The following is an 18,505-nucleotide window of genomic DNA, read 5'->3' on the forward strand; positions in this document are numbered from 1 at the left end:
TATTAACCGTCTTTTGTCAAACCCAACACTTTGCCAGGTCAGAGGCAAATAATCACACCCTGCATCTGGTTTCCATGGTTACCCTTCAGCCTCAGACCAGCACAGCGGTCCCACTTCCATCTCCACCCCCAACGCAAAGGGAACACTGTTTTGGGAGTCTCTTGGACTCCCGTAACCAGCAACAATTCAAGGAAAGGAGAGGTTTTACATACCTGACACTGGGGATTTTGCCAGTCTATGGCATTTGGGGGTAGCGTTATCATCCCTGTGGCATAACTCCATTTAAACTATATGTGTACACGTGCATACACACACACACAATTGAAGAATGTATCCCATCCCTTCTAACGGAACAGAGAGTGCCTCTCCTATCTGCCTAGCCAATACTTGAATAGGTACCACAGTTGAAAACACCAACAGTAACAGAAGCTCACAATATGGAGACATTTGTTGTTGAGTTGAGATTACTCACCCTCAATTAAATCCACACTTTGAGGCAGAGTCTGCATCCTTCCTACTGACTCAGAGGAGCAATACCAGTTCCAGCTGCTGGAACTCCCTCCACCAATTCTCTCTCACCTTGCATGTTTACAAAGGCCATTAAGAAAAATAATAGGGGTTGCTGACGCTCAAAAAAAAAAAATAAACAAACAAGCAAATGCCAAAAAAAAAAAATCAAACAAAATGAAAAAAAAAAAAAAAACACCCTGGACTTCCGGGTCTATCTTCTGGAACTTAGAAAACAGAGACTTCCCTAAAGATCTCATTATCTGCCAAGTTTGACATCAGTCAACACTTTTTTCTGCCGATGGCAGGCAACAATTCCTGTTGATTCACACTTCTTCCAGGATGCTCCCTACACAGCAGATTAAGAGGTGGGGATGATCACGGTTTATCTTTAGGTTGATTTGCATAGTAAGATCAGATCTGAAAGGGCTGAGGTGTCTTTGAAGGCAAACAGACTGACTGACTGCTCAGGGAGCAAGGAACCAAGGACCAGAGGCCAAGCTCCATTCTGAGAACCCAGAGAAGTCAGCAGGGACAGCGCACCCACTAACTTCCCAAAACACCCTCCTCTCAAGGCTGAGGATCCAAACGTACGCATTTCCTAGTAAGAGGCCAGGGTGCGGGAAACCTGGCATCAACAGAAACTGAAGGGTGATACCAAATGCCCACAGTGGCTCTTTTCGAAAGACAAGATCCCTGACCATTCCATGCTGTGGCTTCATTTCCCAGGGTACACAACACAAGGCGTCATAACTCAGCTGCTTAAGGATCCAGCTACTGGTAAAGATCCCAGTCTTAGTAGGGCTCAGGGTTGAAGTCATGAGGCGTCAGAACAAGGACAGGTGTTTACTGTCCCTTTTCCTATCCCACATGCCCTGCCTATGAATAGAGTGTGAAATCAGTTGAATAAGTGTGTAAGCAGAACACTTGTGTATCAGCACACTGAGTGGAATTCCTCTCATCCTCTGCCTGTCTAAGCTATGCGCTCTCAGATGCCAGGGTACCTCATTAGCAATCAGAAGCAAAACGGGATGATGATCTATGACCAGACAGTGCACTGCCCATGCTATCAAGGGGCCCCGCCACCATTATAGCTGTCTCTCCATGGAATCACCACGTGGGTGTCCCTGTCTGAAGCCGGAGACAGCAGGTTCTTAATGAGTGTATGGTAGTCACAGGGTGTGAGCAAGCCTCGGCTTGCTGAGGGCAGCGTGTGCAGGAATCTCATAGGTAGACAGCATCTACACAGCTTCAGTGAAAACACTCAGAGGGTGGACACGGTAAACAATTCAGGAATGATTAAGCAAGAAGGATAAGAAAATCACCCCGCATCACCCCAACTGACCATCAGGCACCTCCCAAAACTTTTGCACACGCTTTCCATCAGGTTCTCGAGCTTAAGTGTGAACAAAGGAGAAACGAGATAATGAGGAAAGGAAGGCAAGCCCTCTAAGTGCTGGTCAGTGTTCCTGAGAAAGGCACACTCCAAGTACTAAGTTAAAATGTCCGTGAGACGGGGGCCTCTACCCTCTGACCAAAGGAAGAGTTCACAAAGCAAATCCTTCTTCATTACACAACTTATAGTAAAATACACACACACACACCTGTGTGTGCACGTGAGTATGTGTGTGTGTGCGCATATGTGCATGTGTGTGTGTTCTGGTGGAGGTATATGGAGTCCAGAGAGCAACCTTGTGGTGTCCTTCTATGGTGATACCCATCTTGATTTTGATTTTTTTTTTTTTTGAGACAGAGTCCCTCACTTAATGGATTAGGCTAAACTGGCTGGCCAGTCAGTCCCGGAGATGTGCAAATTCTTGCCTCTGTAGTGCTGAGATTACAAGTTCAAGTGTGAGTAACCACAGTGCTTAGCTCTGTTTGCTTGGTGTGTGTTTGTCCCCTGTGCTTTAATCAACTGGGCTAACTGGCAGAGCTCAAAAATAACACGATACGTATGTCAGTGTTAAACTGACTATACTGTAAGATATGTACATTACTAGAATTACGATCCTTGGGCATCCACCAAAATATACAACTCGGGATTCCTCAACACAAAATTGGCAAGAGTGATTCACACAAAAGTGTGAGGCAAACACCCGAATAGCAGTGGTATGATTGCAATCCTCTCCAGCCCAACAGGACAGCTGGGTGACTTTAGGGTCTCTGATGTATCCTAGGGGGGTTGGTGGCACCTTCAGCAGGACTTACTAGATTTCAGTAGCTCTGCTTCTCTGTGCTGCCAACCAAACACCAGAGAGTGACACTCACCATTAACGGAACAGAGCCAGGGTTCTGGAATCACTTTCTGTGTCAGAAAAACGGGGTCACACCTGTACCAGCATTTACAAACTGTAAGGACATAGATTCAAAGGACTCTGGTAAATCCTTGATCTTCACCCCAAGCCCCGCAAAAGGGCCTCTCTCTGGACCTACTAACACCGAAACAGGAAGCCACTTCCTGGAAAGAAGGTTTTCTTGAGTGTTGATGGCTGCCCACATCTGGAGGATAAGATCTAGCAAGCTGGAGCACAGCAACACGGAGCATGCCTCAGCCTGCCAGAACGAGACTGCCGTCATGCCTCCCGAAGATGCCAGGGTCAGCAGAGAAAACACTGGCACACTGTGATTAAGACTCTGTGTCACAGCGGAGAATCATAGGTTACTTCTGTGACACACGCACTGTTCAAGAGTGTGCTATTCAATAGTGGTGGCTAGAGCAGGGAAGGTGGTTCAGTGGGCAGAGTGCCTGCCTACCATGCAGGAACTCCTGGGTTCAATACCAGCACTGCTTAAACTGGGCATGGTGGCTCTGCGATCTCAGAGCTTGGAAGGTGGAAAAAAGTTCAAGGTCATCCCTGACTAAACAGCAAGTTTAAGGCTAGGCTAGGCTACACAGTAGCCTGTCTCAAAAGGGGGACTGGGTGGTTAGCAAATATTTAAAGCCGTTTAAAGAATGTAGCACTCTGCTAACTGAAATAATCACTTAGACAACACACATTGTTTCTCACAAGCCTTCACACCTCTGCTTCCATTGGCAGGAGCTACTCTCTACCTGGAAGACCACCAAAACCCCTACGTGATGAACATAAGGCTCTTCCTCTACCATTTGTGATCTAGGCAAACCGCAATCTCATGGCCTCTGGTCTTTGTGCCACCACAGAGGCTGGGGTGGATGGCAGCCCAGCACCACAGCAGATACAATGTTGAGTCCTTGAGGCCACTTGGCTCTAAAAACTGGGCTAGAGAGGCAGTGTCCACAGCAGGGTCCATAGCAGATACCATGAACTGTTGGTCCAATCCTCACCACCCTCCCTCCCTCTGGCAGAGTCTGGTTCTCCTTGGGTGAGGAAATATATCAGACTTTGGTCTAGCGACACAGGACTGTCATCAAGTCAAACTGCCACCACCGTCCTTGGGAGTTCAACAGATCTGATCACCAGACATCATCCCAGCTACTCTCGTAGGAAGTGGGTTGGGAGGGTCATGGCACACCTGAGTACCTAGCCCCTCTCCCAATCAGCTGCATGCAATTCTGCCCTAACTGTGCATGCTCTCGGGGTCTCGGGGAGATGTATAGTGATGGGGGAGGACAAGAGAGGCTGTTCAACTATAGGAAAGCTATCAACCCTGTAGAGTAAAAATGCTCTATAGGAACCTTTGGGGAGCAGGGACTCCTGTAAGTAGCCCCTCATTTATGCTCTGGAAGTGCTCCAAAAGCTCATTGGTGCTCCAGAGTGAACTCTGCTGGCATTGTACCTTGGTCTGTTGCAGGGACCTTAGGAAGGAGGAAGACATTTATATCTCCCCAAGGAAAGAATTTTAGCAATAATTTCCCAGAATTCCCTGAGAATAAGTATAAGGAATAGATAAAAGCCAGTAGAAGCACAGGCTCTGGGGCTGGAGAGATCACTCAGTGGCCATCTCTTGTTACAGAAGCATGAAGAGCAGTTTGGATCCCCAAGACCTATGTCTACACCTGCAGTGCACACCCTGTAAACCTGGCACATGAGAAGTGGGGACAGTAGGGTCCCTGGGATTTGATGGCCAGACATCTTAGCTAAATCTGTGCACTTAAACCCAGAAGATGTTCCATCTCAAAAGATGAAAGTGGAGAGCCATTGAAGAAAACACCTGATGTCAGCTTCTGGGCTCCACAACGTGCACACTTGCCAGCAAACACATGCACACGTGTGCTACATGCACACGCATAAAATACAAACGAAGGGAAATGTGAGCTCTGGAGCCAGAGGCCTGGGTCTCCCCACCTCGCTTGCTCTATGCTATGAAGTCGTGTGACTACAGGGAGCTGGTCAACTGCTTATCTGCCAAGATGCAAATGTCAGGGCTACAAGAAACGACCATCACAATAAGCACTCGGTAAATATTAACTCTTTATATCACGGCTGCTTTTAATTTCCATTTCATAGAAATGATTGCGAATGGAGAGCCTGAGGAGGCTGACTGAGCTTCCTGCCCTCCCCTCTTCTTCCTGATAAGAACGCTGAGGAGGTGGCTCGAGCTGTAACAGTGGGAGGACACGGAGGACACACAGGACACGGAGGACACAGAGGACACGCAGGACACAGAGGACACAAGCATATGGACAGACATCCACTTACTGCAGCAGCAGCTGGAGCAGCGGAGTGGAGTGTGAACACAAGCTCTGGAATATACTGAGACTTGAAAGGAGCGAGAGTCTGACACCCAGTAAATATCGATACGATCCTGGGGGCATCATACCACGTGACATAACCAGGGGGAAAGAGAAAAGCTGGATGATGCCCTTTCTGTGAGGGACATCAAGGGTCAGATTCACAGAGAGGGTGGGAGAGGAGAGAGCAGGAGCCACGGTTTAAGAGGTTTAGAATGTCAGTTGTGCACAAAGATGGAACTCTGGGGATGGAAGGTGTGTGATGTACACAGTACACCTAATGGTCAACCTAGTAAACATTGTACTCTATCTATATTTCCACAACTTAAAAACAACAGGATATGAGCAGGGAAAGCAGCTCAGTTGGTAGAGAACTTGCCTAGCAGGCACAAAGACCATTTCATGCCCAGCACTGCATAGCGGGTGCAAACCCGTAATCCCAGCACTTGGGAAGTGGAGGCAGGGGCGTCAGAAGCTCAAGGTCGTCATGAGCTACATAGCAAATCCTAGGCTACTCTGCACTATAAGAGGCTGTCTTAAAAAAAAATCAAATAACATCAATAACAAAATTAGTGTGATAAAATATGTATTGGAAATGATTGCATAAAAAGGGGGCCAGACAACCAACCTCTCACCCGGGCTTATTCAAAGCGGTTATTCGGGTCTGGGCCGCAGTCAGGGAAATACTGTCCTGAAGACAGAAGATGAGGCACGCTGTTTCACACGCCACTCTGCCTCAAGGGGAAAGCTCTTCTCTGCAACCTCTCTGCACACATGTCATCTCCAGGGCACACCGCCTGCAGGTGGCACCCACAGTTTAGGGAGAACCAACTTCTCCCTAAAACGCCCATGCTGCCTTGGCTGACAAAAGCTTTTAGTATAGCACTCAGAAATGCTTTCTATTTTCTCCTCATTGCTTCTGCTGTGGTCAGGGTCTTCTCTGAGTGGTGAGGGCGAGGGGAGACACCCATCCTTCTAGGATCCTGCTGTGCTTTCTCCGTAGTTATTTGCGGTCCATCACCCATGCCGCTGGAAGGATGGAGACGCTTCTCAGAGAAGAAAGGCCTTTCCAAATCACCCGTGCTACATGGAAACAGGGTGGAAATGCTGCTTATACAGGCATGACTCCTTACAGAACTAACAGAAAGTGGGGCTGTGGGGCTGGAGAGACGGCTCGCTGGCTAGGACCACTCGCCACTCTTCCAGAAGATCCGAGTTCAGGTCTCCCCAGATCACAAGCACCTGCAATTCCAGCTCCCGGGGATGGGACCCCACATACACAAATAAAAATGCAATCTTAAAATTTGATCTAAAATAAAGAATTATAAAAGTTTCCTCTCACAATAAAAATTATGGCTAAAAGTGGTTTTTTGAGTCTAAATAACAGAGGTCTTTATAGAAAAGAAAAGAAGAGGACTCTGGGAATAAAAGATATTGAGATCACAGGTGAAACCACAGTAGATGGTCGTACGTTATAAAAGAAAGTTTCATACAAATAAACTCATATAAGTGGACTAGGGATATAGCTCCGTTGATAGAACGCCTGCCTAGCTTGTACAAAGCCTGGGGTTTGATCCCAACCACTGCCAAAGAAAAAGAGGGAGAGAAGGAAAGAGACAGGTAGAAAGGGCAAGAGAGGAAGGGAAGGAGATGAGGAGGATGGGAGAGACAGAATAAATAAAGCTGTGTCTTGATGAAGCAAGTTATCTGTTTGACCTGGTACCTTTCTCAGTGTGTAAACATGAAGAAGTTTAGAGGCAGGCGCGAATTCTAACTCTCATCCAAGACCTCTGGGAAGGCTTATGGACGGATGATACTGGCTCCCAACACGTGCTAAAACGAAACCCAGTAAGCTTGTGAGACCTCCTCTCTCAGCTCCCCTAAGACACAAACCACTGACAAGATGTGCCTTAATTCACTGTTCTACAAGTCGTACTTTGGGAATTACTTCACTAAAATCAGGTGCCCCACAACCCAAAGCCCATAACCTGATTCCAGCTACTACTCCTGGGATGACCGGCACGAGATCCCGTCTCGCAAACAAAACAGTGTCGGTGGCCGGCATCTGCCTAACCTCCGATCAGAAACAGGAACTGGCTTCTGATTCAGAGCACGTGTGGCAGTAAGGACGGGCTGTTGTGCTTCACTACCAAGATTGGTGTGCAGAGCGCACTACCAAGGTGGGATTCCACCGAACACTCTCCCTTCCCCGACAGCTGCATACCCGGCATGACCAGAGAGCGTCAAAGCGGACTGTGTATGATGCTCAGGGAGAGAGACCTTGGCAGTTGTGTGTGTCACACAGACAAGAGGCGGCACAGTTGAGCGTATTCATTACCAAGGATGGAGATAAACAACCCCGGAATCCCAAGGAGGCAAAACAGTTTATTCAGTTTTTCCGTCATTTTCTGACATTAGACAGACTTGCTATTCCAGACTTGCTATTCCAGGCTAGACCCTTCTGCTCTAACTTCCTGGGACAGAGTCCATGCCATGGTTTCAGGCAGCCCCATTGGGGTGGAGCCCCCTCCACGAAGCCAGCGGCTGACATGGACTGGTAGTCCTTGCCCTCGATCCCTGAAGCCTACGACTGTGCCTAGGACAGAGTTGGCCCTGTTCTAAATGCTGCTGAAAATGTGAAAACGGCAGTTGTAGTTAAGATCATGGATGTTAGGGCGAGGCTTGGGGAGCCACATTCACCTGCTCCCCATGAGAAACTCTTCCCACCTGATGATGATAAAAGGCTCAGAATTTTTCAGTGACATTTTATGTGGATTCAGCTATGCACTGTGCTAATTTTGAAGTCATCCTAACAGTATGGCTGACAGGGGGCGGAGGGAGAGGAGCTTGGGCATGGAGAGGGATGGAAGGCATTCCCCTTAACAGCAGCCTCCTGCCTCAGGCACTGGGATTCTGTGGCAGGAACTTGCTCACAGTGCTGGGTCAGGCCTCACAAACTTCCTTCACTGGGAATGAGCTAGAGCAGGGACTGACCAATCACAGAAGAGCAGTAAAAGTTAATCTTCAGCAGGAACTCCTCAGGAGTGCTGGCAGGCAGTGCTTAGCCAGGGTTCCTGCTCAGGGGTCCCTGCGCATTTGCAAGCCACACCCTCTGGGAAGGGGGTGCCTAACCACGCCTAGCCAGTGTGGCCAGCACGCAGTGGCAGCTGAGTGTGCCTGCATACACACATACACAACTTCTACGTCGCCACTGTACTCTAAGGGACGTCCAGGAGCTGCTGCGATGTTCTGGGGAACGTCCAGGGGTGGGGACATGCCTCTGCAGGTGAAGGGCTTTCCAAGCAGGAACAAAGCCCTGGGGCTGATCCTCAGCACTGAACAGGAGCAGGAGTGTTGGCTGCTACACACCCAGAATCCCAGGACTGTGGAGGTACTGGCTCAGATGTTTCAAGTCCTAGGCTACGTAAAGAGTTTGAGGCTAGCTGGGTTCCAGGAGTCCTGCCTGGAACTTACAACCCCCCCCCCAAAAAAAACATGAACAAGAAACAAGCAGGAGAACTCAGTCCTCTTGGCACCCATGGCAGGTTTGCTTGTAAAGTAGCTGTGTCAGAATCCACCCTCCAAAAGAGACAGATGACATCATCTTTGTGGTCCAGTGGCAGAGTGCATGCCTACCAGGTGCAAGGCCATCTCAGAACTGAGCCTAAACCTCTTTTTCCTTCCCTTTGGAGGAAAATAAATAAATAATGTGAAACTCTTGAGGTTTCAAAGTTCACCTTGAGATGTGGGTCATAGCGGCGAGAGTGGGGAATGGCTAAGAGTTGTGGCATAAAGAGACAGTGGCCGGAGACAGAACTTCACACGCGCTGGGAAAAGTGCTCCAGCACCGAGCCCAGAGTCCTGGACCCTGAAGGCCAGGATGGAAGATCCCAGAGAGAACCAAGGCGGAAGACGAGTTGCTGAGCCCAGCACCTTGTTCAGGGCAGAGCCTGAGAGGAGAACCATGGTCTCCTGCACCGTCAGCACCAGCTGGGCAGACTCGGAGACAGCCAGGGTAGAATTAGCCCTGGAGGCAGGCGTGCAGACAGGTTGTGAGGAGGCTGGGATGACGGCACACACTTGCTTTAATAGCAGAGTGAAGACCGGGCAGAGGTGGAGTGTGGTCTGAGGTACAGGCAGGGAAGAAAGGGAAACACCACGCAGAGGCAGAAGCATGACGGGAGCCAGAGCACTGTGGGACGACCTTGAACAGTGGCAAGAAAAGGAGCAAGCTGGCTCGGCTTGCCTTCCGTGCTGGCGAAGGGACTCTGCCATCATCACACGAAGTACAGTCACTTAGGAGAGGAGGTATGTCCAGGTGGCGATGTTTGATTCGGTGACAGAACCCTTAAGGTTAACTGTGGAGGATGGGCTGGGGAAATGCAGCCAAACCGTGGAGCGCTCGCCTGACAAGCGGAAAGCCTTGGACCCTATCCCAGGGAACGCGACAAAGGAAATGGAGGGGGGAAGAAAGGAGGAATTTAGGAGTAATCAAAGAATCAAGGAGGCACCAAAAGAACAGTACAGAAATTAGGCAGAAACGGAAACTCAACGAACAGTACAGAAATTAGGCAGAAACGGAAACTCAACTGTCTGGACCAAAGGGCACAAACTTCTGTATCTCAGAGCCAGCAACAGGGGTGTGTGCTTCTGGCGGCACACACAATAGCACTGTCACACTGGGGTGGGATCTCCTAACAGTTGGGGCCCAAACACAGATCCGGCAGCGTGGTCCCCAAAGGAGACAAAAAGGCTGGCCAGCTTGGCACCTGGCTTAGCTCCAGGGCGGAATGCCGGATTTCAGTGTGGCATTGCTCTCGCTTCACGGTGTGAGCAGGTAAGTTAGGTCACTTCGTTGATCCTGGGTGTTGTTAGTCTCTCTGGCCATAAAACACAGCTAAAAATAGCACCTTCCAGGGTTATGGTGAGGATTAAGCGGGTTAGGGAAAGAAATGTTCTCAGCAGATGTCCACCAGCTTCAGCATGCAGCGCTGACTGATGGCTAAATGCCAGCTGCAGCAGGCTGTGCGAGGAACGCTCTTTCCGTAAAAGAAGTCATGGCCTGCATTTCCACGAGGCCAGAAATGGGGGTCCTCGAGCAAGGATGATAAGAAACAGTACCATGATGAGTGGATACGGCTAGGAAGGGTATCTACAGTCAACACGGCTCAACCTGTCGCTGCTATGCAGACCCAGACTATGAAAGTGTCTTCTCAACCTTCTGTTGCTATGTAGACCCAGACTATGAAATTGTCTTTCTTTTTTTGGGATAAGGTCTCTGAGGCTGTTCATGTAGCATAAGGTGATTTTGAACTTCTGAGCCCTCTGCCTTCGGCCCCCTGCAAGTGTACCATAGCGCTAAATCTACGCTATGTGAAACGTGGGTTCACTAAGCCACATCCCGGGGTCCCCTTTGCTTTCCTCTTCCAGCTGAAGATTGTTCCATAAGGAGACAGAGCGCCTGGGGGCGGGGAGCGTTAATTACAATATAAGTATTATAAATATTATGGGAAGAGAGACTAAGGAGGTGTGGTTGTCATCACCCTGTCAAACCACACCTCATTTAGGAGTGCCAGAAGATGCTGGGCTGCAGGAGGGGGCTAGGGCCCAGCTGAGTCCACACAGCAGCAGTGAGTCTTCCAGGTCGGTCTGCGGGAGACCGAGACAGCTCCGCAGCACCCCCTGTTGCCGAGGCACGCATGCCTGCATGTGTGAACCGCCATGCAGAGGGAGACAGACTTGATGCCGGCATATTCCTCAAGGGCTGCTCATACAATTTGAGCAAGGGTTTTTGGCTTTTTAAAGGGAAGAATCCTACCCCCATCTTCTGAATTCTGATGCTTTGAGTCTTAGAAAGACCCTCACATGGCGAATGTAGCATTAACACCGTGCTTGAATTGATCAACTCTACAGCATCCAACCCTCAGACCTGGGGAGCTGCGAACAGCCCAACAGGAAGGACCATGCCCAAGATACATTGTGTAAAGGCTGCTGTGCTGGAGAACACGTATATCATTAGGGTTACCGACAGCAGAGAAAACATGTGCTAGGCCTACGGAGCATGAGAAGAACACCCTGTATGATGTCGGCTCAAGGCCAGGTAGGTAAGGACATGGCATCCTCTTTTCAAGTGGGGCAGAGGCATTGCTGCGAAGCGCACAGCTCCTTCAGACAGTCAGGAGTGTTCCTGTTGCCCTGTCTACTGCTGACTAAACAGGCCACTTCTGCTCAATGCTTGCTACCACTGCCTGCATTTAAAAGAAGCCAACCTACCGTGTGGTGAGGGAACAGGTTGGCGGTATCTAGGAAGTTGCTAGGAAACACTAGCCATGGAAAGGGAGACATGGCAGAGGGAATTCTGGGAAGCCAGCCAAAAGGAGGGTCTCTCAAGGCCATTACTATGTGGGCAAGGACCAGCTCAGGAATGCAGGAGGGAGAGCCAGCCCTCTCTCGTCTGTGACGGGCACTGGGATTCTGATGCCCACGACTCTGCCATTCTGCCAGGTCATGGTTCTGTAACGATCCTGCTCGGAAGGCTACCCTTTATGGCGTAGGGTGTAAAAGTCCACTTAGAGTTAATGGCCCAGGAACCAGGGCTATGTTTATCCTGGCTTCTGGGCCAATGTTTCATGGCTCCACTGAGGTGATGTTATGGCCCGGCACTCCCAACAGTCCAAGAGAGCCAGGGGGAGCTGCCCTGGAGGCTGTGGAAGAGGCCTTAGGAAGAGATGGAAGTCAAGGGACAGCTTATTCACACTTGGCTTCCATTAAGAACTTCTGGGTGCTGACTGGGCACCAGCCTGCCCAGGATACAGGGGCAAAGAGGCTAACATTTCCCACCGTTGTCAGGTTGAACCCGAGGAAGTAGATCGTGACGGGTAACAACCAGTGAAAAGGAGAGAACACTCATTATAACAAGAAGTGTGGCAGGAAGTGCCATAGAGCAGAGGGCAGCTTGCAGTTTGGCAGTTTGGACCCACCACCCTGTGAAGCAAAAATTTCAGATTCAAGGAGAGAGAGAGAGAGAGAGAGAGAGAGAGAGAGAGAGAGAGAGAGAGAGAAGGTTTTAGTGGCTAGGTGATGTCAGAGAAGAGGAAGCCAGCAACAGATGGCAGGCAGAAAGGACCCCGGCACGACAGGCAATGCCTCTGGCGACGGTGACTCAGATTTTCACTTGGAATTAGGTGATGTGGAAATCTATGGGGGTGGTGCTGAGCAGAGGAGGACACACTACAGCTCTGGCTTCCAGTGCAAAAACACGCAGGACAGCTGCTACACAAGCCAGGAAGGGCACTGGCTGCAAGCAGGGCCAAAAGGTCACAAATACACAGGTCCCCTACTTCCACTCTCCAGTCAGCTCCAAAGATTGTCCCACAGACACCTCCCAGGCTCCATTTCTGATGCTGGTCATTAACAGACTGCCTTCCGTGACCACTGTGGAACCAGTACAGGCATTGCATAGCCAGGGCAATAGATGGGGAGCTGGAACAGACCAAATGGGCCTCCGCACATTCACAAGTCAAGTGTTTGATGTCAAGGACTGGTCTAAGGTGCTGGAGCCAATCAAGTGAAGAAGAGAGTCACAATAGAGAAAGGAGACACGGGCTCGGGTACAGACAGCGGACCTTGAAGCCACCAGCCCATACCAAATAAGAATATCAAAGAGGGCACCGCCCAACCAGAACTCAAAGGCGATGCCCCAGTTAGAGGTACAAGCTTGGGAGTCTTCTGCCTAGCCTGAGAACCCGAAGGCTATGTTCCAGAAATTCCACCTCTCTGTGCTCCTGAAAAGAAAAGAAAGGAAGAAAACAGTATAGAGAAGGGGAGAAAGGACGGGTCCTGCAGAAGCCCAGGACTAGATGACATGGGGCTAGGAAGAAAAGCGAGCAGAGTGGACAGAAAGCAGCTGGGACAGCACAGCTGGGAAGAGTGAGAGCGGAGTGGAGACTGCTGGTGGGTTGTGCAGAGCAGAGTCAGACAGAGACATAGTGAAAGGGTTCAAAGGAGGATGGGAGGGGCACAGAATGTGGCTCATTTGGGAGAATGCTTGACTGACATTCTCGAGGCTGTGGGCTCCATCCCCAGCACCACATAAAGGGGGAGTGGTGGCTCACACCTGCCATCCCAGAACTCAAGAGGTGCAGGCAGGAGGCTCAGAAGTCCCAGATCATTCTTAGCTGCACAGGGAGTTGGAGTCTAGCCTGGGCTACATAAGACTAAGAGAGGTGTGTGGGAAAAAATGGAGACAGCATGGTTTGCTGTGAAGAGAAACAAGGATTTGGATGGGGAGGTATAGTTAAGGGATTTTTCTCCAGGACGAGAGTGGTAGAATGCGGGACAGTGTGGGTGCAGAATGCAGGACAGTGCAGGTGTGGAATGCAGGACAGCATGGGTGCAGCATGCGGGACAGTGCGGGTGCAGAATGCGGGACAGTGCAGGTGCAGAATGCAGAATAGTGCAGGTGTAGCATGCAGAATGGTGTCGGTGTAGAATGTAGGACAGCGTGGGTGCAGAATGCAGGACAATATGGGTGTAGAATGCGGGACGGTGAGAGTGTAGAATGCAGGACATGAGGGTGTAGAATGCAGGACAATGCAGGACAGTGCAGGTGTGGAATGCAGGACAATGCGGGTGTGGAATGCAGGACGGTGAGGGTGTAGAATGCAGGACAATGCAGATGCAGAATGCAGGACAATGCAGGACAGTGCAGGTATAGAATACAGGACAGTGTCGGTGATGAGGCAAGAAAGATGCAGGGCAAAGGAGAAAGAGCCGTTAGCACTGGAGCCCAGAGCAGGCTAACAAGGAACAGGCCAGCTCCAGGATTTTCACCACCACTGAATGCATGGGTGGTTACAGGACCCTAGAGCAAGACAAAAGGAAGAGTAGTCTCGGGGCTATTTAACTATGATGGGAAATTCAACCTTTGGTTTTTAAAGGGGATATTATTAAACACACATCAGAAGAAAGCCTGCTCAGTTATGCAGGACATCGGGCTTCTAGATGCTTCCTTAAAAGTACTCTGAGAGGACAAAACAATTACTCTATGTAATAATTTGTGGCTTGGAAAAAACACATTTGGGAATAAAGTCTACATGATCTATCACGCTAAATGGTAAAGCTAAGGGCCTTCAATGGCACGGATAAAAGCACCACGCGGATGTGAACGCCACAAAGCCTGTCTGTCTCTAGCATATCCTTCAGTGGTGTGATAGCATTTATTTACCCCGCGTTATTAGAAAGCGAATAGTCACTAGCCCTCAATTTTCACATCAATTGAAGGGAAAAGATTCCATTTTCTATAGAGTCTAGGACTGAAATTGACTTAGCATCTCAGAACTGTCAAAAAATTCCTTTTACAGAAAGGTTTCCTGTCTAGAGACCACAAAGCAGGTGCCGCTCTCCTGACGCGGACACTACGTTCACACTGTAGGTCTGCAGAGGACAGCAGCTGCCAGCTCCACAGCCATCGGCACTGTGGTGTTAGAGGAGAAGGATGCCTGGGAAATGAGGATCAGCGCCCTGAACTCACCATTGCCAACAGCCCAATCTAACACTTTCCGGGGATAAGAAATGGGAAACCCTGTTCTGATTAGAATTAAAAGCAGCACATTCTAAGTCCTTGGGATTTACAGATTCAGAACTTAGCTCAAGAAAACCTCCCCAGTTTTAACAATTATAAAACAAGGTTATTCGCTGTTGTGGAGGCAATAAAAACAAACAAAAATACAATGAAAAACGTCTATGTTCTAGTTCTTTCCATTTCAATGCGCCACTCCGTATTTTGTTTACAGGGATGGTTTTGTGAATCTATTTTCTGTTCTATTTTTTTTTTATCTTTTTGAGACAGGGGTTCATGTATCCCAGGCTGGTTTTGAGATCACTACGTAGGAAAGGCTAACCTTAAACGTCTACCCTTCCTCCCACTAACTCCAGAGTTCTGAAATTACAGGTGTGTACCACCATGCTGGGTTTATAAGGTGCTGGGGATTGAACCCAGGGCTTCGTGCATGCTAGGCAGGCACTCTACCAACTGAGCTAGCCCAGCCCTGTGGGAACATGTTTTAACTGAAGTCCTTAAATCTTTAGAGGAATGCACCAAGGTGAACCTGGCGCCTTTAATCCATGTGGCGATTGGGCCTGTGCTCTAAACGTCCACGGGCCTTGCTGGTTTTTCAAAGGTGAAATTCCTGCACTAGCTGCTCTTTAAGGTCCAGGTGAGGGTCTTCTTGGGCGAGTTGGAAGCTATACATGTCCATGGAAGCAGAGCGGCTTCTAGGCCTCACCCACCCAAACTGACTCCAGGCCAGCCTTTACTGAAGGGCTTCCGTCTTCATGTTCACGTCTGATGGGGACATAGAGTTCTCACATCCTCAGGAGACAGACGCTAGAGTCTGTATCTGAGAGTTCTAGGGTGGACGGAGACTCAAAGCTTCTTACAAGGCAGCCAAGCTCACCCTAAACAAGAGACAGCTGGGTTCCAGAACAGGGGCAGATGGTGAGGCCAGGTGGCTCTTCCTAGAAGCAATCCTTACTCAATATGCCCTTTACAACCCCATGTGTGGACAAGTGGGTCTCCTTCAAAGTACTGAGGGAAGCTGCCAATATTGCCATCCTAAAAACCCTTTCATCAACTGCTTTGTTTCTCTGGAGCCTCTAACAAACTAAGGGTCTGACCCATGGCAAGAGGTCCCTTCAGTCCCAATCATTTCGTTACTGATCTTCGCACTTTTCTTTCATCCCCAGTGGGGAGGTGATTGCCATTCACACCCCCAACACAGTCCAGGGTCCCCCTTGTTGCCACGCTATGTGGCAGACCAGTCATCTCTGAGCCAGTGATCTACCATCCAACTGGTACCCACTCCTGATGTCTAAAGACACAGGACTATCTGCATCCACTGAAAAAAGTGGATATTTAAAAACAAAACAAAATAACCTGAGAGGTGGAAAAAAAAAAAACCCACATCCCTGTCTTCTGAAACAGCAACTTAAACCCCCAACCATGAAATCATCATCAAAGTTCCAAAGTTCCAAATTAACTATAATAGAAATCACTAAATCATTCAAATTGATGGCATAAACAAAACTCATCAACAGCCACTAAGAATTCATTGAAAGTAAATTTATTATTTGGATTTTAAAAAAAAAAAAAACTTTTTGAGACACGTTTCGTGTATCCCAGGCTGGCCTCGAACTCACTATGAAGTGGAGGACGACCTTGAACTTCTGATCCTCCTGCCTCCTCGTCCCAGGTGCTGGGAGGACAGGCACGTACCACCACACCCAGGTTTTAAGGTGCTGGGGGTTGAGGCTAGGGCTTTGTGCAATCAGGGCAGGCCCTCTAGACTGAGCCGCAGCCCGGCCACCAAGCTTTTAAAGAACAATTTGTGCTGCTCAAGACAGTCTGAATCTGGCATGCTGTTCATCTCTTCTCCGGCTTCAGTTTGGCCAGGCTGGGTGAGAAACACGTACAGACAAGGTTAGTAAGCACAGTTAGGGAGCGGCAGCATGCACTTGCCATCCCTGAGAAGCCCGATGTGGCCGTCAGCGCCAAGCCAATGAGGTTTGCTCTTGGGATCCTAAGTGATGAGTCCTAGGAGCTAGCTCTAGCAGGGGATCTGATGTTACCCAAACATCTCAAACCTGGTTCCCTACGCTCTCTTCCAGATTCAAGTCAAGCAATGTGACACGTTATGTGTGGTTGTTGTAACTAGAATGAGAGGATTCGGTTTTAGTAAAATGGCGGCATTAGTGAGATGGCTCAGTGAGTAAAAGTGCTTGCTGCTGCCAATCCCAATGACCTAGGTTACATCCCTAGGACGCACATGGAGAAAACTGACTCTCACAGGTTGTCCTCCGACTTCCACATATGTACACTGTACACATGTGTACACACATGTGCACAGATGAGAGAAATAAATGTCTAAAACTTTAAAGAAACACTGAAGCATTGTTCTTGCTTCCCACAAGGATAGGTGGAAACAGAAAGCAGAGGAGGTTCCAAAGGTTCACGTCCAACCTGGGCCACAAAGCAACACCCTGTCTTACAAAGCAAACAAGGGTCCAGGAACATGGGTCAGTGGACAACATGCTTTCCATGTAAGCTCAGCACCCATGTAAAAAGCTGGGCATAGCTACACAAGCCAGTAATCTCAGTGCTGAGGAAGGGAAGAAATGAGGATCTCAGGGCTTCACTTGCCAGTCAGTCTGGTTGAAACAGCAAGTTCCTGGTCCCAGTGAGAGACCCTGTCTCAATATGGATATTGAGGAAATAGTGTAGCAAAGCTATTGAGGAAGACACTCAATGCTGATCTTTTGATTCTGTATGCACATACAAAGGGACCCCCCATTATCTCTCTCTCTCTCTCTCTCTCTCTCTCTCTCTCTCTCTCACACACACACACACACACACACACACACACACACACACACACCCGCGCCGCACGCCTGTTACCTCAATAGCCTTCCTGCATGCCCATGCAAAACAAATAAACAAACAACACAAAAAGTAATAACACGAAGACATGTATAGTCAGATTGTTCCCAAGAACCTTCCATTGGGGACAGCTACAGTTCTCCACAGGCAAATAATAACAGATCCAATTTTCCAACAAAGCATATCAAACTGATAAAAAGGGCAACACATCCCTTAATTATTAATATCTGGAAGACAGGATTTCAGTAGCTAGATGCTAATATCTTTGTCAAGATGGAGACCAAGGTCAAAATAAGGTTCAAAATGCTGCTGCTGCCCCTGCACTCACCGTGCACTCACGGGACAGCACCGCCTCCCTCGCTCCCTCTACAGTGAAACCCCAGGAAGTAGCAGAATTCTCAGGAATGTTTTAAGGTGTGGAATCTGAGAGTCCAACATTCAGCTCCTCTAAACCTCAAATGTGCCCTGGTTTGGGCACTTCGTCCTCAGGACAGTTATACTCAGGTGCCCGGCTTACCTGCTCAGCCAAACCTCTCACCTACAAAGCCATAAGCATTGAGGCAGGGGAGCTCCACTCGTGTGTACGAGAAGCTAGCACAAACACGAGGCATCCCACGCCTGCTATTGGAGTCTTTGTTTATTTAAACTAGAGATTTAAAACTAACTCAAGGCAGCTAGCTGTCACATCTCACAAACTCCATGACTGGCAAACTGAGGAGGGGTTCATATGACTCAACAGTTGTTCATAGAGCTATTTGTCAACAATTAAAGAATACTTGTGACCCTTCGATATAAGAAACAGGAGACCATATGGCTGGGACATGGCAGTGGGTGATGGAGACCCATCATCCATTTTGCAAGTGGCTTCTTAAAACACAGCCCCTCTGATGTTGTTTTGCTCTAAGACAGGG

General features: G+C 48.9%; 1 protein-coding gene, 1 long non-coding RNA gene and 1 other non-coding gene across 17 annotated transcripts in view; 1 reads left to right on the top strand and 2 right to left on the bottom strand.

The window, feature by feature from the left end:
• Nucleotides 1-18,505, bottom strand: part of Pard3 (par-3 family cell polarity regulator) — a 482,565-nt gene that overhangs the window by 131,731 nt on the left and 332,329 nt on the right. For 2 of the 15 annotated variants that reach the window (XM_050147187.1, XM_050147186.1), the window contains exon 21: nt 16,328-16,611. The exons of 12 other annotated variants lie outside the window; for them this stretch is intronic. In XM_050147187.1, coding sequence (XP_050003144.1) covers nt 16,581-16,611 — 31 coding nt within the window. In that variant the 3' untranslated portion in view covers nt 16,328-16,580. Of the gene's footprint in view, nt 1-16,326; nt 16,612-18,505 lie in introns of those variants that run through there. One more of the 15 variants, XM_050147185.1, reaches the window with a different exon arrangement.
• Nucleotides 9,139-14,978, top strand: LOC126504720 (uncharacterized). Its single transcript, XR_007592695.1, has 3 exons — nt 9,139-9,466; nt 11,072-11,258; nt 14,521-14,978. It is a non-coding gene; the product is annotated as an uncharacterized lncRNA (long non-coding RNA).
• Trnaa-agc (transfer RNA alanine (anticodon AGC)) lies at nt 15,124-15,206 on the bottom strand. Its single transcript has one exon. It is a non-coding gene; the product is annotated as a tRNA-Ala (tRNA).

The sequence above is a fragment of the Alexandromys fortis genome, unplaced genomic scaffold, assembly GCF_014885135.2.
Source record: "Alexandromys fortis isolate MF-2015 unplaced genomic scaffold, M_Fortis_MF-2015_v1.1 scaffold_12, whole genome shotgun sequence".
Classification (NCBI taxonomy): Eukaryota; Metazoa; Chordata; class Mammalia; order Rodentia; family Cricetidae; genus Alexandromys; species Alexandromys fortis.